A 25466-nucleotide genomic window follows, 5' to 3' on the forward strand; every position below is an offset into this window, starting at 1 on the left:
GGAGAACGTACAAACTCTGTACAGAAGCATCCATAGTCGGATCGAACCACTGTGCCATCCCTATAGGGTCCCTATAGCTCTTTGCGTTTTTACTTCATACTTCTGTCTCAGTTGATTTCAATATCTATGAGATCATTCTGAGGGGGTGGCACTGTGGCGCAGCGGTAGAGGTTCTGCCTCACAAGCGCCAAGACCTGGTTCGATCCGACCACGGTTGCTGCCTTTACGGAATTTGCACTTTCTCCGCCGTGACCTGGTGGTTTTCCTCCGAAATCTTCGGTTTCTTCCCACACCCCACAGACGTACAGGTTTTGAATGTAAAATTGTCCTTAGTGTGTGTTGGATAGTGTTAGTGTGCGGTGTCGCTGGAACTGCACGGACTCGGGGTCTAAGGGCCTGGTTCCTCGCGTAGCTCCAGAACGAACCGAAAACTAAACTAATGGCGCATCTTTCTCTCCCGTTTGCAGAATGAACAACTTTGCTACGCTGCTGTGAGCCGACCTATCCTCCGCGCTCCACTCAGAACGGCCCGTTCTGGATTCTAGGGGATTCTTCCTGAGGGAGTTCTATTCCATCTAACCGTGGCAACAATAGAATGGGATTTGCTAAGCTGTCTGAGATACCAACCCCCCCCCCCCCCCCCCCCCGTCCCAACTGATCCTCCATGATCTGGACGAAATCAGATCTTCACCCAGTTCCTCGAGAACATCAATGATTCCTCTCATTGATTGACCAACCCCAGTCACACGCCTCCAACGCTTTTTTTTGATCAAGAGCCTGCACCTGAGGCATGGGGCGTCGCGTGATCAGCCGCTGCACCTGTGTCGGCCAGGATTTTTGCTCTCATTTAATAAACTGCGTCATCCTGAACAATGGTCATCTGTTGCTTGTTCGTGAGAGATAAATTAAAGCATCGTCAAGAAAAATGGTGCCTGGTCGATCTGTACTCAGGACCACAACTCACGCTCCCCAACTTATGGGGAGCTGAGAATATAGAGGGGAGGTCACAAGAACAATGGGGGGAGGGGACCTAGTGAGGGAGGAAAGGGGGGGCGCAGAGAACCAAGGGGGAGGGGGTTGCACGGGGCATAAAGGTTAGAAACATAGAAATAGGTGCAGGAGTAGGCCATTCGGCCCTTCGAACAGCACCGCCATTCAATGTGATCATGGTGAGGGGGGGGGGGGGGGGGGGAGGGGGTTCTGCCATGTAGGGCGAAAGCAGTAGATCAGATTGTTGGGTAGTTTTGAAACTTTGAACACTTGTGTACTGCCTAAGTACATATAAGATTGTTAAGGGCTTGGACATTGAGAACATATAAGATGTCAAGGGCTTGGACACGCTAGAGGCAGGAAACATGTTCCCGATGTTGGGGGGAGTCCAGGACCAGGGGCCACCACAGGGTTAAGAATAAGGAGTAAGCCATTTAGAACGGAGACGAGGAAACACTTTTTCTCACAGAGAGTGGTGATCCTGTGGAATTCTCTGGCTCAGAGGGCGTGGAGGCCGGTTCTCTGGATGCTTTCAAGAGAGAGCTTGATAGGGCTCTTAAAAATAGCGGAGTCAGGGGATATGGGGAGAAGGCAGGAACGGGGTACTGATTGGGGATGATCAGCCATGATCACATTGAATGGCGGTGCTGGCTAGAAGGGCCGAATGGCCTACTCCTGCACCTATTGTCTATGTCTAAGTAGTGTGCAGGACGAAGCATTTCACTGTACCTCGGTACACGTGACAATAAAGATACTCAAAGTGCTGGAGTAACTCAGCGGGACAGGCGCGTCTCTGGGAGAGAAGGAACGGGTGACGTTTCGGGTCGAGACCCTTCCTCAGACTGATGTCAGGGGAGAGGGAGACACGGAGATAAGGAGGCAAGGTGTGAAAACGAGACATAACGTGGTGAGTCTGGGTTATAGAACTGGTGAGCAGGAGGAATCACACAGAGGGGAGCAGCGAGAGAGAAGGTTCCAGAACTCTCGTCAGAGAGAGGAGGAGAACTTCTTCCGAGGAGGCGTGCCTTGTGGAGATTCCTCACTGGGGCAGGCGGGCTGCGTAGGAAGGAACTGCAGATGCTGGTTTACACCGAAGGTCAGCACACAATGTCACAGTGGAGCCGAGCAGTATCATTTATTATTCATAGTTTGTCAGTGATAGACAATAGACAATAGGTGCAGGAGTAGGCCATTCGGCCCTTCGAGCCAGCGCCGCCAATCAATGTGATCATGGCTGATCATCCCCAATCAGTACCCGTTCCTGCCTTCTCCCCATATCCCCTGACTCCGCTATCTTTAAGAGCCCTATCTAGCTCTCTCTTGAAAGCATCCAGAGAACCGGCCTCCACCGCCCTCTGAGGTAGAGAATTCCACAGACTCACCACTCTCTGTGAGAAAAAGTGTTTCCTCGTCTCCGTTCTAAATGGCTTACTCCTTATTCTTAAACTGTGTGGCCCCTGGTTCTGGACTCCCCCAACATCGGAACATGTTTCCTGCCCCTAGCGTGTCCAAACCCTTAACAATCGTATATGTTTCATAGTGTCTGCAACGTTCATGTTCAAATCACTAGAGCAGTCAAACTAAGTTATTAGTGTGGCACGGAGGCGCAGCGGTAGAGTTGCTGCCTCACAGCGCCAGGGACCCGGGTTCCATCTTGACTACGGGCGCTGTCTGTGTCTGTGTGTGTGGAGTTTGCACGTTCTCCCTGTGACCGCGTGGGTTTCCTCCGGGTGCTGCGGTTTCCTCCCACATCCCAAAGACTAGTTGTGGAGCCCAGCATCAGAGGGCACGGCCTCAGAATAATTGGACAGTGCTTAAGGAAGGAGATGAGGAGGAATTTCTTTAGTCGGAGGGTGGTGAATGGCCTACTCCTGCACCTATTTTCTATGCTTCTATGACCCGGTTCGATCCCGACTACGGATGCTGCTGTCTGTACGGAGTTCGTACGCTCTACCCGTGACCTGCGTGGGTTTTCTTCGAGATCCTCGGTTTCCTCCCACACTCCAAAGACGTGCGCTGCCCTAATCTGACAATAGGAAGCAACTGAATAATTTTGTCAAAATTGAGTTATTGCTTGTTTTAGGGTATTTGAGATATGTTCTACACCAGTGGTTCTCAAATGGGGGTACGCGTACCCCTGGTGGTACGTGAAGGCACTCCAGGGGGTACGTGAGATTTTAAATTTTGCGCTGGTTAGGGGGTACTTGGCTGAAAAAATATTTCACAGGGGGTACATCACTGAAAAAAGGTTGAGAACCACTGCTCTACACAATGGTGAACAGAATAACTCTTCTCTGAGTACAATTTGAAAATATTTAGACCGGAGAAGTGAGAACCTCCATCATGTTTTCCTCGTTTACAGGAAACGCCTTTCTGTCAGTTGCTTCCTTTTGTAAAAGTAGGGCAGTGCAGGTTTGTAGGTGAACTGTCTTAGTGTAAATGTTCAAAAAATAAATTGTCCCTAGTGTGTGTAGGATAGTGTTAGTGTGCGGGGATCGCTGGTCAGTGCGGACTCGTTGGGCCGAAGGGCCTGTTTCAGCGCTGTATCTCTAAACTAAACTAAAGTATCTACAATGTCAATGGTACGGAATGATAAGACCACTCGTAATCTACAATCAACAAACGCCAGGATAAAACCAAAATGATTCTGCAATTTTCCAGGAACCCCAGTCCTCGACAGTCAACTCTCAACATGGGCGAAATAGAGTCACAGAGTAACACAGCACGGAAACAGGCCCTTCGGCCCAACTTGCCCACACCGACCAAGGTGCCCCATCTACACTAGTCCCACCTGCCCGCGTTTGGCCCACATCCCTGTGAATCTGTCCCATCCATGTACCTGTCCAGGTATCTTTAAATTCCCGTGGCATGGTGGCGCAGCGGTAGAGTTGCTGCCTCATAGCGCCAGAGTCCCAGGTTCGATCCTGACGACCGGTGCTGTCTGTGTGGAGTTTGTACGTTCTCCCTGTGACCTACATTGGTTTTCTCCAGGTGCTCCACTCCAAAGACGTGCAGGTTTGTGGGTTAATTGGTATATTTAATAATTGTTCCCAGTGTGTAGGATAGAACTGGTCGGCATGGACTCCGGGCCGAAGGGCCTGTTTCCACGCTGTATCTCTAAACTGAATGCTGTTATAGCAATGTACCTGCCTCAACTACCTCCTCTGGCAGCTCGTTCCATAGACCCACCACCCTCTGGGTGAAACAGTTACCCCTCAGGTTTCAGTGGGTATTTTTAAGGCAGTAATTGACAGATTCTGCGGTGGCGCAGCGGTAGAGTTGCTGCCTTACAGTGCATGGGTTCGATCCCAGCCACAGGCGCTGTCTGTACGGAGTATGTTCGCTCTCCCCGTGACCTGCGTGGGTTTTCTTCGAGATCTTTGGTTTTATAGAAACATAGAAACATAGAAAATAGGCGCAGGAGTAGGCCATTCGGCCCTTTGAGCCAGCAGCGCCATTCAATATGATCATGGCTGATCATCTAAAATCAGTACCTCATTCCTGCTTTTTCCCCATATCACTTGATCCCTTTAGCTAACTAACTCTCTCTTGAAAACATCCAGTGAATTGGCCTCCACTGCCTTCTGTGGCAGAGAATTCCACAGATCCACAACTCTCTGGGTGAAAATATTTTCCTCATCTCAGTTCTAAATGGCCGACCCCTTATTCTTAAACTGTGTGTGACCCCTGGTTCTGGACTCCCCCAACAATTTTCTTCCATTTAGCCTGTCCAATCCTTTTAGTAATTTTATATGTTTCTATAAGGTCCCCTCTCATCCATTTGCTCCCACACTCCAAAGACGTACAGGTTTGTAGGTTAATTGTCTTGGTATAAATTTAAAGATTGTCCCTATGTGTGTAGGATAGTGTTAATGTGCGGGGATCGCTGGTCGGTGCGGACTCGGTGGATCGAAGGGCCTGTTTCCACGCTGCATCTCTAAACTAAACTAAACTAAACTAAACTAAACTGAACGGATGGGCCACAATGCTGAGAACCTTTATTCTGCACTCATCTGTGCACTATATGACTTATATATATATATATATATGGCAAACAGTTGTGGTCCCAGCACCAAGCGCAGGTTACAGGCCCTCGAGCTAGAACAACAATCTTACACCAATACCTCAGCCTTCAGTGACCGCAGATTGGAGGAACAGCACCTCATATATCACTTGGGCAGCTGACAACCCAGCAGTATGAATATCGACTTCTCATACCTTGCTTTCCCTCTCTCTCCATCCCTCCCCCATCTTAGTTTTCCGACCAGTCTGACTGTCCTCCTGATTACATTTTATCTCTGTGTGCTTCGTTGTCAGCTTCCCCTAGCTGACGATGATCTATTCTACATTTTCCTGAACCTTCGTCCTCATTGTTGTCTACTTTTCACACCTTGCACTTCCTTATCTCCGCGTCTCCCTTTCTCCTGACCCTCAGTCTGAAGAAGGGTCTCGACCCGAAACCTCACCCATGCCTTCTCCCCAGAGATGCTGCCTGTCCCGCTGAGTTACTCCAGCGTTTTGTGTCCGTCTGCAGTTCCTTCCTACACAAACCAAACCAATGTTGGGTACAACTTGCAAAATCTCCAGGCATCCCATAACCTGCTAGACCAGCCCACGGTGTGGGAGCGTGTGCGTGAGAGTGAACGTTTGGAGTGGAGGAGATAACAAATCTTAGATTTGAATCGTGGTGAAGACCTTGCCAACAAAGTAACCTTCAATTGTTTTAAAGGTTTGATTTATTTATCTTTTATTTCCACATATTTTCCACTGCAACATGTGTGCAGTCTGGTGCGGTTTGTAACACACTGTGTCAGATTGTTTTAATTTAGTTTAGTTTTTGGTTTAGAGATACAGCGCGAAAACAGGCCCTTCGGCCCACCGAGTCCGCACCATTCAGCGATCCCCGCACACCAATACTATCCTACATGGGCTAGGGACAATTTCCATTTATACCAAGCCAATTAACTTACACACCTGTACGTTTTTGGAGCACTTTATACATCTCTGTAATGCCCCTGTCCCACTTAGGAAACCTGAACGGAAACCTCTGGAGACTTTGCGCCCCACCCAAGGTTTCCGTGCGGTTCCCGGAGGTTTTTGTCAGTCTCCCTACCTGCTTCCACTACCTGCAACCTCCGGCAACCACCTGCAACCTCCGGGAACCGCACGGAAACCTTGGGTGGGGCGCAAAGTCTCCAGAGGTTTCCGTTCAGGTTTCCGAAGTGGGACAGGGAACATTAACTCTCCAAAAATAGCCCAGCGTGATTTCTAACACCAGGCCCGGCAGCAGCTTAATCCCAATGTGTTCAAGAAGGAACTGCAGATGCTGGAAGATCGAAGGTAGACAAAAATGCTGGAGAAACTCAGCGGGTGCGGCAGCATCTATGGAGCGAAGGAAATAGGCGACGTTTCGGGCCGAAACCCTTCTTCAGACTGATCCCAATGTTCTGTTCAAAAACAAAAACAAAGAACGTGGGAGCAAACCGAAGATCTCGGAGAAAACCCACGCGGGTCACGGGGGGAGAACGTACAAACTCCGTACAGACAGCACCCATAGTCGGGATCGAACCCGGGTCTCCGGCGCTGTGAGGCAGCAGCTCTACCCGCTGCTCCACCGTGCCATCCTTATATACAAGGTCGTCTGGTACAGTGTAGGGCCCGTCCCCATTAGCGATTTTTCAGCGACTGCGAACGTCAGCGACTGACGCCCGTAGATGCCCTAAAAACCGCCATGTTGTACGACAATCCGCGCCACCGTCACGTGAAGCTACGACACTCTGCGTCACCCGCCCTCACAACAGAAGAAGGTTACACCGACGTATAATAACCACATTGGAAATGCACGTATCTACAATAAATCTAAGGGCCTCCCTTGGGACGACAGATGGCACAATGGGCTAAGTGTTCGGCTGGCAACCGGAAGGTAGCCGGTTCGAATCCCGCTTGGAGTGCATACTGTCGTTGTGTCCTTGGGAAGACACTTCACCCACCTTTGCCTGTGTGTGAATGTGTGTGAATGTGTGTGAGTGATTGGTGGTGGTCGGAGGGGCCGTAGGCGCAGATTGGCAGCCACGCTTCCGTCAGTCGCCCCAGGGCAGCTGTGGCTACAGAAGTAGCTTACCACCACCGAGTGTGACTGAGGAGTGAATGAATAATGCGATGTAAAGCGCCTTGAGTATTAGAAAGGCGCTATATAAATCCCATCCATTATTATTATAAGGGCCAATAACTGTTTAATGGATAAGTCAGCGCGTTATATTCTTGCTATTGAGGGAGTGCAGCATAGGTTTACAAGGTTAATTGCCGGGATGGCGGGACTGTCATATGCTGAGAGAATTGAAACATGTCAGATTGTTAAGGGCTTGGACACGCTAGAGGCAGGAAACATGTTCCCGATGTTGGGGGAGTCCAGAACCAGGGGCCACACACAGTTTAAGAATAAGGAGTCAGCCATTTAGAACGGACACAAGGAAACACTTTTTCTCACAGAGAGTGGTGAGTCTGTGGAATTCACTGCCTCAGAGGGCGGTGGAGGCCGGTTCTCTGGATGCTTTCAAGAGAGAGTTAGATAGGGCTCTGAAAGATAGCGGAATCAGGGGATATGGGGAGAAGGCAGGAACGGGGTACTGATTGGGGATGATCAGCCATGATCACATTGAATGGCGGTGCTGGCTCGAAGGGCCGAATGGCCTACTCCTATTGGCTATTGTCTATTGACATCTGTACGAATCAGGAATCTATCTATCTCCACCTTAAAACCACCTATTGATTTGGCCTCCACAGCCGTCTGCGACTGCCTGCCCATTGCAGGAGGGAGAATGAGTGTGATTCTTTACCCTAGGGTGCTCCTGGACAGGCAATCAGCCTTCTGCTCCCAGGAGCTATATCTAACTCTTTCTTGGTGGGCCGAAGGGCCTGTTTCCATGCTGTATCTCTAAACTAAACTGCACTAATTATTACATAGACTATATTATTCAAAAACGAGGTTGAATAAATTTTATCCAAACGTCTCTCCCAGATGCGATAAATGTTTATTTCAAAACGCTAATATAACACATTCATTTGTAGGATGTACAAAGTTGAATAAATTTTGGAGTGATATATTTGATATATTTACAAAGCTTTTCAAGTCAAGAATAGAACCCAAAATGGAATGGATTATATTTGGAATAATAGGAGAAGATACCAATTTAAATAAAGTCCAAATTTTTTTTAAAATTATGGGTTAATAATTGGAAAGGAAATTGATACTTAATTTTGGAAAAATACAACCATACCAACTGTTAAAATGTGGATTAGGAATATGATGGACATAGCACGCCTTGAAGAAATGAGACTCCGACTAATAGATAATATGACCAATTCTTAAGGAGTTGGTCTCCTTTCATCGACTTTTGGAATCATGTGATGCAGCGGTACCATAAGGATTGCTGATTTCAGTTCATGACGTGGATAGATCTATATCTCCGAATATAGATTTGAAAAATTCTCTTTTAAGGGGGCCTTCTCTTCTATTTCTACTTTCCACCTTTTCTTTTTTCTTTTCTTTTTTTCTTTTGCTTTTTATATCCACACTTCACATTTTTCTACTCTCTACCATCTATTTTTCCACTCTTTCCCCTTTCTATTGTTTTCTTTTTCCTTGTCTTGCTTACTTCCTTCTCATAACATAAAACTAGAGGTTGTACATGGAATGGATTACGGTATGACATAGTTGGCACCTAAAATTAGGTGCCACTGTATTGTTTTGTATTGTATTAACTTCTAATAAAAGAAACAAACAAAAAAAACTGCACTAAGATGGCTTAATACCGAATATGAAGTTAGTTATTGTCTTATAGCAAAAGTGTGTATAAAGGGCCTGTCCCACTTGGTGATGTTTTCCGGCGACTGCCGGCATGATTGACTGACGTATCAGGACACCGAAACATTGGTGACCCGGCGACGCATTGACGTGCGTTGTTTTTCAAGTGTCGTAACATTTTTTTTGTCGCCGTTGGATTTTGAAATGTTTAAAATCTTTTGGCGACACTGATATGTTGCCGGCAGTCGCTGAAAAATCGCCAAGTGGGACAACAGGTCCTTAAGTAGTTTAGATACTTCTTTTGGCAATGGGATTATTTTTCTTGGTTTAGCGCTTATCCTGATGTTATAACACGTACTTTGTGTTTTAATAGTAATTCTGTTAGAGATGTTCTTTGCATTTACAAGATGCTGGAGTAACTGGTAGAAAATATGTGCAGGAGGAGGCCATTCGGCCCTTCGAGCCAGCACCGCCATTCATTGTGATCATGGCTGATCGTCCCCTATCAATAACCCGTGCCTGCCTTCTCCCCATATCCCTTGATTCCACTAGCCCCTAGAGCTCTATCTAACTCTCTCTTAAATCCATCCAGTGATTTGGCCTCCACTGCCCTCTGTGGCAGGGAATTCCACAGATTCACAACTCTCTGGGTGAAAAAGTTTTTTCTCTCACCTCAGTCTTAAATGGCTTCCCTTTTATTCTAAGACTGTGTGGCCCCTGGTTCTGGACTCGCCCAACATTGGGAACAATTTTCCTGCACCATCGGGACAGGCGGCATGGCACCTCTGGAGAGAAGTAATGGGTGGCGTTTCGGGCCGAGACCCTTCTTCAGACTGAGGGTCAGGGGAGAGGGAGACGCGAAATTTGGAAGGGTAAGTAAGTAAGTAAGTAAGTTCATTGGCCAAGTATTCACATACAAGGAATTTGCCTTGGTGCTCCCTCCGCCCACAAGTAAAAAACACTGCGGCCTAATATCGAGGAGTTGGCGGCCTTTGCTGGAGCGTGACTTCCGCGAGCTCCACCGTGGGTGCATGCGGACTTCCCATCGCTCAGCCCGTGGTCTCTGGTCAGTGACTGACTTTGGGAAGTCCAAGCCGCACGAGCTTTGACCGCTCCGTACAGGAGTTTCGATCACCCCGACACAGGAGTTACGATCGCCCCGATGCGGAGGCTTCGACCGGTGTGGTGGAAGTTTATGTTAATTTTTATGTAGATGTGTGTCTTGTTGCTTTTATTGTATGGCTGTATGGTAATTAACATATCACTGTACCTTAATTGGGATACGTGACAATAAAATACCTTCAGGAATCAGGTGACTCGTGGCCAAGAACATTAACAGGTATATCTCTTTCAATCTCCTTTTTTCCCCACTCCGTTTCTCTCTCTTTCTCTTTCTATTTCTTCTTTTCTATCTCTCTCTCTTCTCCATTCTCTGTACCTTTCCGTGTACTCCGCTCTTCTTTCGGGCTATCTTACTATCTCACGCACCAGTCTCTATGAAAATCTCTCTTTTTCTACTCTTTTCTTCCTTACTCCTGTTTTATTATTAAATTAAAAATAAGAAGTTGTATATGAAATGTAATATGTCAATAAGTATTAGGTACTGTGGTACCACATTATTAGAAACATAGACACATAGAAAATAGGTGCAAGAGTAGGCCATTCCGCCCTTCGAGCCTGCACCGCCATTCAATATGATCATGGCTGATCATCCAACTCAGTATCCTGTACCTGCCTTCTCTCCATTCCCCCTGATCCCTTTAGCCACAAGGGCCACATCTAACTCACTTTTAAATATAGCCAATGAACTGGCCTCAACTACCTTCTGTGGCAGAGACTCACAACTCTCTCCGTGAAAAATGTTTTTTCTCATCTCGGTCCTAAAGGATTTCCCCTTTACCCTTAAACTGTGACCCGTTGTCCTGGACTTCCTCAACATCGGGAACAATCTACCTGCATCTAGCCTGTCCAACCCCCTAAGAATTTTGTAAGTTTCTATAAGATCCCCCCTCAATCTTCTAAATTCTAGCGAGTACAAGCCGAGTCTATCCAGTCTTTCTTCATATGAAAATCCTGACATCCCAGGAATCAGTCTGGTGAACCTTCTCTGTACTCCCTCTAAGGCAAGAATGTCTTACTTCAGATTTGGAGACCAAAACTGTACACAATACTCCAGGTGTGGTCTCACCAAGACCCTGTACAACTGCAGTAGAACCTCCCTGCTCCTATACTCAAATCCTTTTGCTACACGTTGACTTATTCAAATGTATTAGAGATAGGAGGATCGAGCCTATACTAAAAGGCAAACATTCTTCCCTCTCCATTTTTAACCAATTACATGTTGACATGTATCGTCCAACCAGAAAGTTATATTTTTAATATTAGTTGCCCAGTAGTAAAAAAGAATAGTTGGCGCGGACTTGGTGGGCCAAAGATTCTGTGTCCACCTGACTCTCAAGTCAAGTCAAGTTTATTCGTCACATACACATACGAGATGTGCAGTGAAATGAAAAGTGGCAATGCTCGCGAATTGTGCAAAAAACAAACAAACAAACTACAAAACAGAATGGAACAGAATCACATATTCACATATTACATATTGTGGGAGGGAGTGAAGAAAAATGAAAAGTAACAGCAATTTTAAACAGACACCACACAACAGTGGAGTGGTTCAGTAAAGTTAGTCCCTGGAGTTTACAGTCCTAATGGCCTCTGGGAAGGAATTCCTTCTCATCCTCTCCGTTCTCACAGCATGGCAACGGAGGCGTTTGCCTGCCTAGCTCTAATATTCATTGCCTGCCTAGCTCTAATATCCTCTCCATTCTGAAATCCAACCTCTGCACTTTTGGAGACAGAGCCTTCTCCAGGGCAGCTCCCAGGCTCTGGAACTCCCTCCCACAATTGATCCGAACTTCTGAGTCCCTCACCATCTTCCAGTCCCGCCTCAAGACCCATCTCTTCACCTCTGCATACCCTTAGTCCCATGTCCCCCTCCCCTTTGCATCTATGTCTTACTGCTCTTTGTTTTGTTCTTGACTCACCATGTAAAGCGACTTTGAGTCCTTGAAAAGCGCTATACAAATAAAATGTATTATTATTATTATTAATACCCCGCGTACCTCTGTGCCCCAAAGTCAAACCAAAAGAGGTTTTGTTTAAATACCTTTTAAGACCCTCTGAAAGGTCGAGCCAAACGAGTGCAAAGATTAACCGCTTCATCGCAACGTGCTTCATCGCACTGGGCTCGGGCACGGACCTGCAGTACCAGAGAACTTGTAGCACCAGATTATTAAAGACCAGAACACAATATGAAAGACCAGCCCTGTGCCAAGGTGCAAGGCAAATGAGGAAGGTTATTGGCTGCAACCTTCCCTCCATTGATGAACTGTACACTGCAAGGGCCAGGAAGCGAGCGGGCAAGATCATCTCTGACCCCTCTCACCCTGGTCACAAACTCTTTGAATCACTTCCCTCTGGAAGGCGACTCCGGACTGTCAAAGTTGCCACAGCCAGACGTAAAAAACAGTTTTTATCCACGAGTAGTTGCTCTACTCAACAGCCAAAAATCTGTAGCCTCCCTTTGATCTGGTATTTTGTTGGTTCACATGCTTGATCAATGGTGTTTTATCATTAATGTTTTATTACTATTAATGTTTAGTGTTTTCTGAGTCATTCGTAACTGTCACTGTATGTCATGTTGTTACTTGTGGGCGGAGCACCAAGGCAAATTCCTTGTATGTGAATACTTGGCCAATAAACTTACTACTTGTAGATGTTCCTTTAACATAGTGACCTCACCACTACTTACTTACTTTGTAGTATGGCAGGAAACCGGAGCACCCGGAGAAAACCCACGCGGTCACGGGGAGAACGTACAAACTCCGTACCGACAGCACCCGTGGTCAGGATTGAACCAGGGTCTCTGGCCCTGTGAGGCAGCAACTCGATCGCTGTGCCACTGTGCCACCCCTGTCCTTCTGCTCTCCAAGTCATAAAGTCCTAGCCTGCCCAGCCTCCCTCTATAGCTCTGGCCCTCGGGTTCTGGCAACATCCTCGCAAGTCTTCACTGCACTCTTTCCAGCTGAACAACAACTTTCCTGTTTTCAAGGGATGCAGCCTGACCCGATGAGTTACTCCAGCATTTTGTCATTTTTTTCTTGGTAAACCTGCATCTGCAGTTCCTTCTTTCCACAATCAATATCCCTATTCAAATTGCAAGCTGTTTTATTGTAACAGCTTCATTGAGCTAAACCAGACAATCTAGTGTTCTGAAGAAGGGTCTCAACCCGAAACGTCACCCATTCCTTCTCTCCCAAGATGCTGCCTGTCCAACTGAGTTACTCCAGAATTTGGTGTCTATCTTTGGTGTAAACCAGCATCCGCAATTCCTTCCTCCACAAAACTGACCTGCATAATACTAAACAATCTAGTGCAATTATCTGAATCAGTCTGAAGAATGGTCCCGTCACCTATCCATGTTCTCCACAGAAGCTGCCTGACCTGCTGAGATACTCCAGCATTTTGTTCAGTTCAGTTCAGTTCAGAGATACAGCGTGGCAACAGGCCCTTCGGCCCCCTGAGTCTGCGCCAAACCAGCGATCCCCGCACATTAACGCTATCTTACACAAGGGACAATTTAACATATATACCAAAGCCAATTAACCTACAAAAAACCATCTCACCTGATGATCTCACAAACCATCTCAACTCCACCTTGTCTACCTCCCTCAACACTCTGGCCCCCCTCAAAACAAGAACCGTAACTTTTCAACACATCCTCACCCTGGTACACACCTGCACTTCGTAAACTGAAACAGACTGGTCGCCAACTCGAACGACTTATAAAGAAATCATCTCTCACAGTCCACCTTGAAGCTTACAAACTCCACCTCACTGACTACAAAGATGCCCTCATTGCTGCAAAATCTGCCTACCTCTCCTCCATATTCACCGATCCCTGCCTAAACCACAGAACCCTCTTCTCCACAGTGGGCAACCTCCTCAAGCCTCGAGCCAACACTCTCCCTACCTCTACTCCGGTTCTCTGCAACTCATTCCTCCACTTTTTCGCTGATAAAATCAGCACCATCTATCAATCTTTATCCCCTGTACCCGACTCCCCAGCATCTACTCCACCACCTACCAAGGCCCCTCCTTTCAACATCTCCACTGACCTCCTTACCCCTCCTCCACACTGCTTCCTCTCCCAGTTTGACCTGGTCACCCCTATTGAAATCTCCAAACTCATCAGCTCTTCCAAACCCACTACCTGCTCCCTCGACCCTCTCCCCACTCCCCTGCTGAAGTCCTGCCTCCCCGTACTCTGCCTCTACCTCACTAATCTCTTCAACTCCTCATTGTCCCAAGGAATTGTCCCCTCCGCTTTCAAAACTGCTGCCGTTACACCAATCTTAAAGAAACCTGGTCTTGATCCCGCCTCTCTCATTAACTACCGCCCAATCTCAAACCTCCCCTTTCTTTCAAAAACCCTGGAGCGTATCGTTGCGTCGCAACTTCATTCCCACCTCCTTGCGTATAACCTACTTGAACCCCTCCAATCTGGCTTTCGCCCCCTCCATAGCACAGAAACTGCTCTCCTCAAAGTCCTCAACGACCTCCTCACCTCTGCTGACACTGGTTCCCTCAACATCCTCATCCTCCTCGACCTGAGCGCAGCCTTCGATACAGTGAACCATAACATCCTGCTCACCAGACTCAAAGACCTCGGCATTGAAGGCTCTGCACTCAGCTGGCTCCGTTCCTACCTTTCCAACAGATCCCACTTCATCTCTCTCCACAACCACACCTCTGCTACAGCCGCAGTCACTCAAGGCGTTCCCCAAGGCTCCATACTCGGCCCCCTCCTCTTCATCATCTACATCCTCCCCCTTGGTCAGATACTCCGCCACTTCAATCTGGACTTCCACTGTTACGCTGATGACACCCAGATTTACCTTGGCACCAAATCCCCCCACAACCCCCCCCTCTCCCATATCAACTCCTGTTTGTCAGCTATAAAAACCTGGATGCAACATAATTTCCTCAAACTCAACAGCGATAAGACAGAATTCCTCCTCATAGGCTCCAAAGCCACACTCAGCAAAATCAATAACCCCACTCTCACCATCGATGGCACCACTGTCTCCCCATCTCCCCAGGCCCGCAACCTTGGCGTGATCTTTGATTCCACCCTCTCCCTTGAGCCTCACATCCGCCATGTCATTAAAACCTCCTTCTTCCATCTCCGCATCATCGCCAAACTCAGACCCTCTCTCACACCGCCTGCTGCTGAAAGACTCATCCATGCCTTCATCTCCTCCCGACTGGACTATTGCAACTCACTTCTCCTTGGCATCAGCTCCACCTACATCAACCGACTCCAACTGGTCCAGAACGCAGCCGCCCGACTCATCACCCACACCAAATCCTGGCATCACATCACTCCAGTCCTCAAACAACTTCACTGGCTTCCCATCTCCCACCGGATCACCTACAAAATCCTGGTCCTCACCTACAAAGTCCCCCACCATCTGGCCCCCCCATATCTCACTGACTTCCTCTCCCCCTACCAACCCTCACGGTCCCTCAGATCCACATCAGCTGGTCTCCTCTCCATCCACAAGTCCAACCTCCGCAGTTTTGGGGACAGAGCCTTCTCCAGGGCAGCTCCCAGGCTCTGGAACTCCCTCCCCCAACTGATCCGCAATTCCGTGTCCCTCACCATCTTCCAGTCCCGCCTCAAGACCCATCTCTTCACCTCTGCCTATCCTTAGCCCCACGTCCCCGTCCCTTTTCATCTGTGCATTAATTGCCTCATACTGTGTTTTGTATTGAATTCTGTCTTTACTTTGTGTACTAGTCATGTCTCTACTATTTATTTCATTCCCCTTACATGTTTTTCCTCTACCTGCTCAATTTTTGTAAGGTGTCCTTGAGACTCTTGAAAGGCGCCCATAAATAAAATTTATTATTATTATTATTACAAACCTGTACGTCTTTGCAGTGTGGGAGGAAACCGGAGGTCTTGGAGAAAAATCACGCAGGTCACGGGGAGAACGCACAAACTCCGTACAGACAGCACCCGTAGTAGGGATCGAACCCGGGTCTCTGCCGCTGTAAGCGTTGGAAGGCAGTAGCTCTACCGCTGTGCTACCGTGTCTTAACCTGAAATGTTAACTCGGTTTCTCTCCAACCAAGGAAGGGTCCCGAACGGAAACATCGCCTATCCATGTTCTTCACAGATGCTGCCTGACCCGCTGAGTTACTCCAGCATTTTGTGTCTATCCATGTTCTCCAGATATGCTGCCTGACGGGGAACAAGGAAATGGCAGATGAGTTGAACAGATATTTTGGATCTGTCTTCACTAAGGAGGACACAAACAATCTTCCTGATATAGTAGTGGCCAGAGGATCTGGGGTGACGGAGGAACTGAAGGAAATCCACATTAGTCAGGAAATGGTGTTGGATAGACTGATGGGACTGAATGCTGATAAATCCCCAGGGCCTGATGGTCTGCAACCCAGGGTACTTAAGGAAGTGGCTCTGGAAATCGTGGGTGCATTGGTGATAATTGTCCAATGTTCTATAGACTCAGGATCCGTTCCAGTGGATTGGAGGGTAGCTAATGTTACCCCACTTTTTAAGAAAGGCGGGAGAGAGAAAACAGGGAATTATAGACCAGTTAGCCTGACATCGGTGGTGGGGAAGATGCTGGAGTCAATTATAAAAGATGAGATAGCTGAACATTTGGATAGCAGTAACAGGATCGGTCCGAGTCAGCATGGATTTACGAAGGGGAAATCATGCTTGACTAATATTCTGGAATATTTTGAAGATGTAACTAGGAAAATGGACAAGGGAGAGCCAGTGGATGTAGTGTACCTGGACTTTCAGAAAGCATTTGATAATGTCCCACATAGGAGATTAGGGGGCAAAATTAGGGCACATGGTATTGGGGGTTGAGTGCTGACATGGTTAGAGAAGTGGTTGGCAGACAGGAAACAAAGAGTAGGGATTAACGGGTCCCTTCCAGAATGGCAGGCAGTGACTAGTGTGGTACCGCAAGGCTCGGTGCTGGGACCGCAGCTATTTACAATATACATCAATGATTTGGATGAAGGGATTCAAAGTAACATTAGCAAATTTGCAGATGACACAAAGCTGGGTGGCAGTGTGAACTGTGAGGAGGATGGCAGATGAAGTTTAATGCGGATAAATGTGAGGTTTTCCACTTTGGTAGCAAAAACAGGAAAGCAGAGTACTATCTAAATGGGGTCAAGTTGGGAAAAGAGGAAGTACAATGGGATCTGGGGGTCCTTGTACATCAGTCTATGAAAGTAAGCATGCAGGTACAGCAGGCAGTGAAGAAAGCGAATGGCATGTTGGCCTTTTTTAACAAGAGGAATCGAATATAGGAGCAAAGAGGTCCTTCTGCAGTTGTACAGAGCCCTAGTGAGACCACACCTGGAGTGTTGTGTGCAGTTTTGGTCCCCTAATTTGAGGAACGACATTCTTGCTATTGAGGGCAGTGGAGGTGGGTTCTCTGGGTGCTTTCAAGAGAGAGCTAGATAGGGCTCTTAAAAATAGCGGAGTCAGGGGATATGGGGAGAAGGCAGGAACGGGGTACTGATTGGGGATAATCAGCCATGATCACATTGAATGGTGGTGCTGGCTCGAAGGGCCGAAAGGCCTACTCCTGCACCGTCTATTGTGTATTGACCCACTGAGTTCCTCCAGCACCTTGTGTCTATCCATGTTCTCCACAGATGCTGCCTGACCCGCTGAGTTACTCCAGCACTCTGTGAAACGTCACCTATCCATGTTCTCCACAGATGCTGCCTGACCCGCTGAGTTACTCCAGCACTCTGTGTCTAACTTTAGTGCAATGCTTGAGTGAGTTGAGCCCCACCTCACACGTACAAACTGACATGAAGAAAGCAACCGAAAGTCTGATAATATGCGTTTCATTATTCCATTTTATTGAACATTTGCAGGCATTATTTAATAACAGACGTTTCACGGGAGAGGATAATACGCTGTGTAATTCCTAGATCAACTTTACATCCAAACTGAGCTGAATGCGCATGGTTTTGGATTGAATTATGGAAAGTCACAGCTGAACCAAGGAAGAAATGAGAAAGAAATGCAGAGAGCAGAAATAATTATATAATATTAACTATCCATCTCCAGCCCAGCCCAACATTCATTCATGGCTGTGTTAAGATCCCATCCAGACGGCATCATTTCTTCCACTTTTATCTTCCTTTTTCCCTTCAATTTTCCCAACCTTGGAGAAAATCGCCGCTGAACTCGAAGCTGTCAGTAGAGTATCTTCAGTATAGGACATCCGAGAGTGACATCTTGATCTTTGCTACTGGGTGGCGTGTTGAGAGTTGCGACTCTGGGGATCGCGAGATGGCTTCAGTCAAGTTGAATGGGGCTGGATCTTCAATGGGGGTGGGTGGTGGACGGAAGAGTTAAACGGCCTTGGCCAGACCCACGCGGTTGTTTCCACGGTCGAAGATGGAGTAGTACTCGCCGATGAAGACGTCGCCCAGAATCCAGAGGTTGGAGCCGGTGTCACCAAATCCGCTCATGCAGCTAACCTGGTTGTAGTAGGTGGACTGGAGGAGAATAAATACATGAATGAATCACTCAATGAGTGAATGGATGAGTGAGTGAGTGAGTGAGTGAGTGAGTGAGTGAGTGAGTGAGTGAGTGAGGGAGTGAGTGAGTGAGTGAGTGAGTGAGTGAGTGAGTGAGTGAGTGAGTGAGTGAGTGAGTGAGTGAGTGAGTGAGTGAGTGAGTGAATGAGTGAATGAGTGAATATTTTATTATCACATGTGCCAAGTCACAGTGATATACTTCGTTTTGCTTCCTCAAGGTATGCAAAGAGTCGCTACATAAAGGGCGCTGACAAAGTTTAAAAGTATCCCATGCCAGGTCCTTTCATCCTCCGCACCCCCCCTCCCCGCCCTCTCGGCTGTCCCCCCCCCCCCACGCTGGGTCCCCCTTGCCCCGTGAGATGGAAAGCAATTAGCAACAGTCCACGGTCTACGCCTAGAGTGCCCGGTACAGCAGGAGATGGAGAAAGGAGACGAGGAGGAATGTTTTTAGCCAGAGGGTGGTGAATTCATTGCCACAGACGGATGTGGAGGCCAAGTCAGTGAACATTTTTAAGGCGGAGGCTGACAGATTGTTGATTAGTGCGGGTGTCAGGGGTTATGGGGAGAAAGGGGTTGAGAGGGAGAGATAGATCAGCCATGATTGGATGGCAGGGTGGACTTGATGGGCCTGTTCTGCGCCTAGAATTTATGAACCCGTAAACATATTTATGAACACATTTAAGTAATCTGAGAAAAAGCAACAAATACCATACAGAGTCCAATGACGTACCTTGAGTGCGTAGGCAGTAGCAGGAAGAGTAAAATCGTATCCATTGATGGTGAAGACCACATCAGGCATGCTGCTGAGATCATTGCAGTTTATGGAGTACTGAAAGACAAGGGCAACATTATTCAGATCACAGACACAAAAAGCTGGGGTAACTCAGCGGGTCAGGCAGCATCTCGAGAGGGAAAGAAGAGGTGACGTTTCGGGTCGAGACCCTTCTTTAGACTGAGAGTCGGGGGAGAGGGAAATGAGAGGTATGAAAAGGGTACAAAGGAAAAATGAATCAAAGGTGTGAAAAGGACAAATCAAAGCCAGCAACGATGATCAGGGAAAACGTGGAGCCCACAATGGTCCATTGTTGGCTGTGGGGAAGGTGATAACGAGTTGTAAAGACAGTGAAATTCAACATGACGACAATGAAACTAGTACGATGACTAGGGTGGGGGAGGGATGGAGAGAGAGAGGGAAAGCAAGGCAGACATGAAGTTAGAGAAGTCAATGAACAATTATACTAAACTATGCTAAACTAATCTGAACTATACTAAGGTAGACAGAAATGCTGGAGAAACTCAGAGGGTGAGGCAGCATCTATGGAATGAAGGAATAGGTGACCTGAGCCTATTCCTTCGCTCCATAGATGCTGCCTCACCCGCTGAGTTTCTCCTGCATTTTTGTCTACCTTCGATTCTTCCAGCATCTGCAGTTCTTTCTTAAACTATGCTAAACTAATCCAAACCATACTAAACTAAACTAATGTAAACAGAACTCTACTAAACTAATCGGAAGTAAACCAAAGCACGCTACACTAAACATCTAAACTAATTGAGTTGAATGGAGAGAACATGGTGGTGATTGTATAACACATTAAACGGTGCAGGTGAGTACAGGTGAGTACAGGTGAATAGTACCTGGCCATAGGAACCAGGTGTGGCTCCGACTGCCTGTTGGATGTTGGTGATGGCGTTGGTGGGTCCAACAAGTAGGGAGGTGCCGGTATCTATAATGGCGGGGCAACCCTCACTGCAAGCCACCACCTGCCCGTTGACAGTCACTCTGAGGGAAGAAACACACATTGACTTGGTCAACAACTGTCAAACCCTCCAGATTATGGAGTCGTGAGGTAGACAAAAGTGCTGGAGAAACTCAGCGGGTGCAGCAGCATCTATGGAGCGGAGGAAATAGGTAACGTTTCGGGACGAAACCCTTCCGGGTTTCGGCCCGAAACGTTGCCTATTTCCAGAAGGATTTCAGGCCGAAACGTTGCCTATTTCCTTCGCTCCATCGATGCTGCTGCACCCGCTGTGTTTCTCCAGCCCTTTAGTCTACCTTCGATTTTCCAGCATCTGCAGTTTCTTCTTAAACATGGCGTCATGAGGTACAGGATCCTCGACCCAACTGGTCCCTGCCGACCAAGATCCCAAATCTACGCTAGTCCCACTTGCCCTTATTTAGCCCATATCCCTCTAAATGAGGGGCGGGGAACATTTTCATGTCGGAAGACCGCATTAAGTTAGCTGTAATCTAATGAGGCCGCATCCAAGAAACTTCAATTAGATATACTTCAAAATGTACATTGTTTTGTTAAAACAGCCTCGTGACTTACTAATGTTTTAGTTGTGGCCGTCAGTTGGGGAGGATTATTTTGTTGAATCTTTTTTTACTCTTTGGTATTTTAAATACGTTCATTTTAAGATTAAAATAAAAATAATAAAAGACAAACTAAAACATATTAATAAAAATAAAAGGATTTGTTCTACAAAATTTGGATTCATTAAAAAGGCCGCACTTAATGGCCAAGAGTCCACATGCAGCCTTAAGGCCGCAGGCTCCCCACCCCTGCTCCAAATTCTTCCTATCTATGTACCTGTCCAGGTGTCTTTTTAATGCCGTTTTAGAATGTTTGATTTAGTTTAGAAATGCAGCATGGAAACAGGCCCTTCGGCCCACTGAATCCATGCTGTCCATTGATCAGCCGTACACTAGTTCTATCCCACACACTGGGGGCAATTAACCTACAAACCTGCACGTCTTTGGAGTGTGGGAGGAAACCGGAGCACCCGGAGGAAACCCACGTGGTCACGGGGAGAACGTACAAACTCTGTACCGACAGCACCCGTGGTCAGGATCGAACCAGGGTCTCTGGCCCTGTGAGGCAGCAACTCGATCGCTGTGTCACTGTGCCACCCCTGTCCTTCTGCTCTCCAAGTCATAAAGTCCTAGCCTGCCCAGCCTCCCTCTATAGCTCTGGCCCTCGGGTTCTGGCAACATCCTCGCAAGTCTTCACTGCACCCGTGGTCAGGATCGAACCAGGGTCTCTGGCCCTGTGAGGCAGCAACTCTACCGCTGCACCACCGGTTGATGTAGTTAATCTTTGAAGGCCGATGGGTAGCGAGCGAGCTACTCTCAACATTGTATTGGTCAGAGATTTGCAAGCACGTACCTTTGGATCTCGATCTGCCAGTAAGCTTGATGTGTGACAGGTACCCAGTTGATTGAGCCTTGGTAGTGGCTGGGGTCGACACCGCCAAAAATGATTTCACTTCCTGACTCACCATCCACTCTGCAAAACAATGGTTAGAATCATTATAGCCCAGAATCATCGAAAACACTCAAAGAATCAATGAATGAATGAATACTTTATTAGACAATAGACAATAGGTGCAGGAGTAGGCCATTCGGCCCATCGAGCCAGCACCGCCATTCAATGTGATCATGGCTGATCATCCCCAATCAGTATCCCGTTCCTGCCTTCTCCCCAAATCCCCTGACTCCGCTATCTTTAAGAGTCCTATCTAGCTCTCTCTTGAAAGTATCCAGAGAACCCGCCTCCACCGCCCTCTGAGGCAGAGAATTCCACAGACTCACCACTCTCTGTGAGAAAAAGTGTTTCCTCGTCTCCGTTCTAAATGGCTTACCCCTTATTCTTAAACTGTGTGGCCCCTGGTTCTGGACTCCCCCAACATGGGGAACATGTTTCCTGCCTCCAGCGTGTCCAAACCCTTAACAATCTTATATGTTTCAATGAGATGCCCTCTCATCCTAAACTGGATGATCAGCCATGATCATATTGAATGGCGGTGCTGGCTCGAAGGGCCGAATGGCCTACTCCTGCACCTAATTTCTATGTTTCTATGTTTCTATAAGGTCATAGGTGATAAAAGCAGAATTAGGCCATTCGGCCCATCAAGTCTACTCCACCATTCAATTATGGCCGATCTACCTCTCCCTCCCGGCCCCATTCTCCTGCCTTCTCCCCGCAACCCCTGTCTATCCACGGCATTAAGGGCGCTCTGTTTAGTCATCGAAGGCGCGACAAGGTTTAGGTGGGAGACGCTGACCTGGTCAAGTAGACGGAGAAGAGGGGCTCGGAGATAACTTGCTGAGAGATCATGTTGTGTAGCACAGTGGTGGCGCCCTCTGCAGAGAGAGACTGGTAGCCCATGCCCAAGATACCGTCAAATTTGACATGGTTGAAGAATCCGCCAGGTTCAGTCAAACTTAAACCCAGTTCCTGGCCGCGGATGGTGATGTCAGAAACCTAGAAGGAACAAGATCAAGAGAATGTAATTGGAGTTATCCTGTATCCACCTTGTAGGAAGGAACTGCAGGTGCTGGTTTACACCCAAGACAGACACAAAGCGCCGGAGTAACTCAGTGGGACACGTCTGGAGAAGGGTCTCGACCTGAAACATCACACATTCCTTCTCTCCCGAGATGCTGTCTGACCCGCTGAGTTACTCCAGCGTGTTGTGTCCATCTGTCCACCTCTCACTCGCCAGGATGGGCACAAAGTGCTGGCGATGCTCAGCGGGACAGGCGGCGTCTCTGGGGAGAAGGAGCGGGCGGGGTTTCGGGTCGAGGCGTTGGTTTGACCGAAGGGTCTCAAACCAGAACATCACCCGTTCCTTCTCCCCAGAGATGCTGCCCGGCCCGCTGGAGTTACGTCAGCGTTTTGTGTCTATCTATAATGCCCCTGTCCCACTTAGGAAACCTGAATGGAAACCTCTGGAGACTTATTGGTGGGGCACAAAGTCTGCAGAGGTTTCCGTTCAGGTTTCCTAAGTGGGACAGGGGCATAAGGTAAACCACTGCCAGTACATGTGACAATTGAATTGAATTGAATTGAATTAATTTCATTAGCCAAATATGTTCACATACAAGGAATTTGCCACGGTGCTTTGCTCACAAGTAACAGCACGATATACATTAGACAATTAAAAATAAAACATCATGATTGGATGAATAATTATACTTTATAATCTATGGACCTATCTCCAAAATTGTGATATTAGTAATCTATTTTATTTTTTAATATTTTCTCCCTCCCTTCTTTCTCTAGCTCTATCTTTCAAAAAAATCTATAAAAAATATATAAACAGACGCTGTGTTAATATGTAATTGATAAACAAATTGCGTTTTGGTTATGACGTATATGCTTCTAATAAAAATATTTTAAAAATAAAATAAAATAAAATAAAACATCATAATTTACACATATGAAGAATGAAATAAAATGCCAGAGCACAAGGAGGCTACAGACTTGTGGCTGTTGAGTTGAGCTACTGCTCGTGGATTTTAAAACTGTTTTGATGTCCGGCTGTGGCGGCTTTGACAGTCCGGAGTCGCCTTCCAGAGGGAAGTGATTCAAAGAGTTTGTGGCCAGGGTGAGAGGGGGTCCTTGCCTTCTGGCAGCATTTTTCACCCACCATCCTCATCTTTGGACACCCTGTGCGTAGGGGAGAGGGTAGGGCTGAAGATGTCCTGGTTGGGTTGCTCCTGGGCCTGGCCAAGCTGGCCATCCGCGAGTCACGGTGCCAGAAGGTGGTGGGCTCTACCCGAGCCAGCAGCCTGCCCCTTTTCCGGGGTTACGTCCGTGCCTGGGTGGGGTTAGAAAGGGAATACGCCCTGTCTACGGGCACCCTGAGGGAGTTCCGGGACCGCTGGGCTCCGCAGGGTGTTGAATGTATCCTCAATAAGGATTGTAACATCGTTGTATAGTAGCTTATTATGGATACATGTTTGTATTGTATTATGGTGGTGGGATCTGGCTTGTTTTATTGTAGTGTCAATATTATTTTTAATAATTGAATAAATTTTTTGTAACAAATAAAATAAAAAAACATTTTAAAAAAAGGGTGAGAGGGCGTGAGAGGTGATCTGAAAACACTCTTGACTGAACTTGGAGTGACGTGGTGAGGAGTGAAGTCTACTTACTCTCAGTGTGTCGTATCCCAATATTCCCGTCATGCTCCCAGTTCCGTATTGGATGGCAACGCGCTCGTTATTTGAACGGTAGGTCGAGGAGGAGGACGGGGAGAATCTCGTGTGGCTCACTGAAAAGAGACATCAGTTCCTTCCGTTAAATTGAAAAAAGGTTTCAGCAGAACATAACACCATGGGCGGCAAGGTAGAGTTGCTGCCTCACAGCGCCAGAGACCCGGGTTCGATCCTGACTTGCCTCTACCGACCTGTGGGGTTTCTCCAAGATCTTCGGCTTTCTCCCACACTCCAAAGACGTGCAGGTTTACAGGTTTATTGGCTTGGTGTAAATGTAAAATTGGCCCCAGTGTGTGTAGGGCAATATTAATGTGCGGGGATCACTGGTCGGTGTGGGAACAGTAGGCCGAAGAGCCTGTTTCCGTGCTGTATCTCTAAACTAAACAAAAAATACAGACCCGCACTCAATCAAAGTCTATTGCCAATGGTTTCCTGAAACCTCACTTCTAATTAAAGATGATTTTTGACACCACACCATCGTTGCTGGAACGAGCTGCCAGAGGAGGTCGCTGAGGCCGGCATGATAACAATATTTCAAAGACATTTAGGCAGGTACAAGGCTTAGAGAGTAAAGGGCCAAACGCGGGCAGGTGGGACTAGTGTCGATGGGATTTCTTAGTCGGCAGACACAAAGTGCTGGGGTAACTCAGCGGGTCAGGCAGCATCTCTGGAGAACATGGATAGGTGACGTTTCGGCTCAGGACAGTCTGAAGAAGGGTCCTGACCCAAAACATCACCTATCCTTTTTCTCCAGAGATGCTGCCTGACCCGCTAAGTTACTCCAGCATTTTGTGTCTATCTTGGTTGAGTTGTGAGTTGCCCAAGTGGAATATGAGGTGCTGTTCCTCAAGTTTGTGTGTGGCTTCACTCTGACAGTGGAGGTGGCCCAGGATTGAAAGGTCAATGTGGGAATGGGAAGGGGAATTAGAATGTTTAGCAGCCAGGAGATCCAGCAGCCCTTGGCGGAGCTAGTGTAAGGAATTACAGAAGGAATTAGTTTAG

General features: G+C 47.4%; 1 protein-coding gene across 1 annotated transcript in view; it reads right to left on the reverse strand.

The window, feature by feature from the left end:
• LOC116986640 (pepsin A-like) overlaps positions 1 to 25466 on the reverse strand; it is a gene marked incomplete at its 5' end in the record, with an annotated part of 38237 nt that overhangs the window by 6553 nt on the left and 6218 nt on the right. Inside the window, 6 exons of the mRNA XM_033042217.1 lie at positions 18278 to 18418; positions 19191 to 19289; positions 20096 to 20240; positions 21628 to 21747; positions 22520 to 22725; positions 24402 to 24520. Coding sequence (XP_032898108.1) covers positions 18278 to 18418; positions 19191 to 19289; positions 20096 to 20240; positions 21628 to 21747; positions 22520 to 22725; positions 24402 to 24520 — 830 coding nt within the window. The remainder of the gene's footprint in view (positions 1 to 18277; positions 18419 to 19190; positions 19290 to 20095; positions 20241 to 21627; positions 21748 to 22519; positions 22726 to 24401; positions 24521 to 25466) is intronic.

Source organism: Amblyraja radiata, chromosome 24 (assembly GCF_010909765.2).
Source record: "Amblyraja radiata isolate CabotCenter1 chromosome 24, sAmbRad1.1.pri, whole genome shotgun sequence".
Lineage (NCBI taxonomy): Eukaryota > Metazoa > Chordata > Chondrichthyes > Rajiformes > Rajidae > Amblyraja > Amblyraja radiata.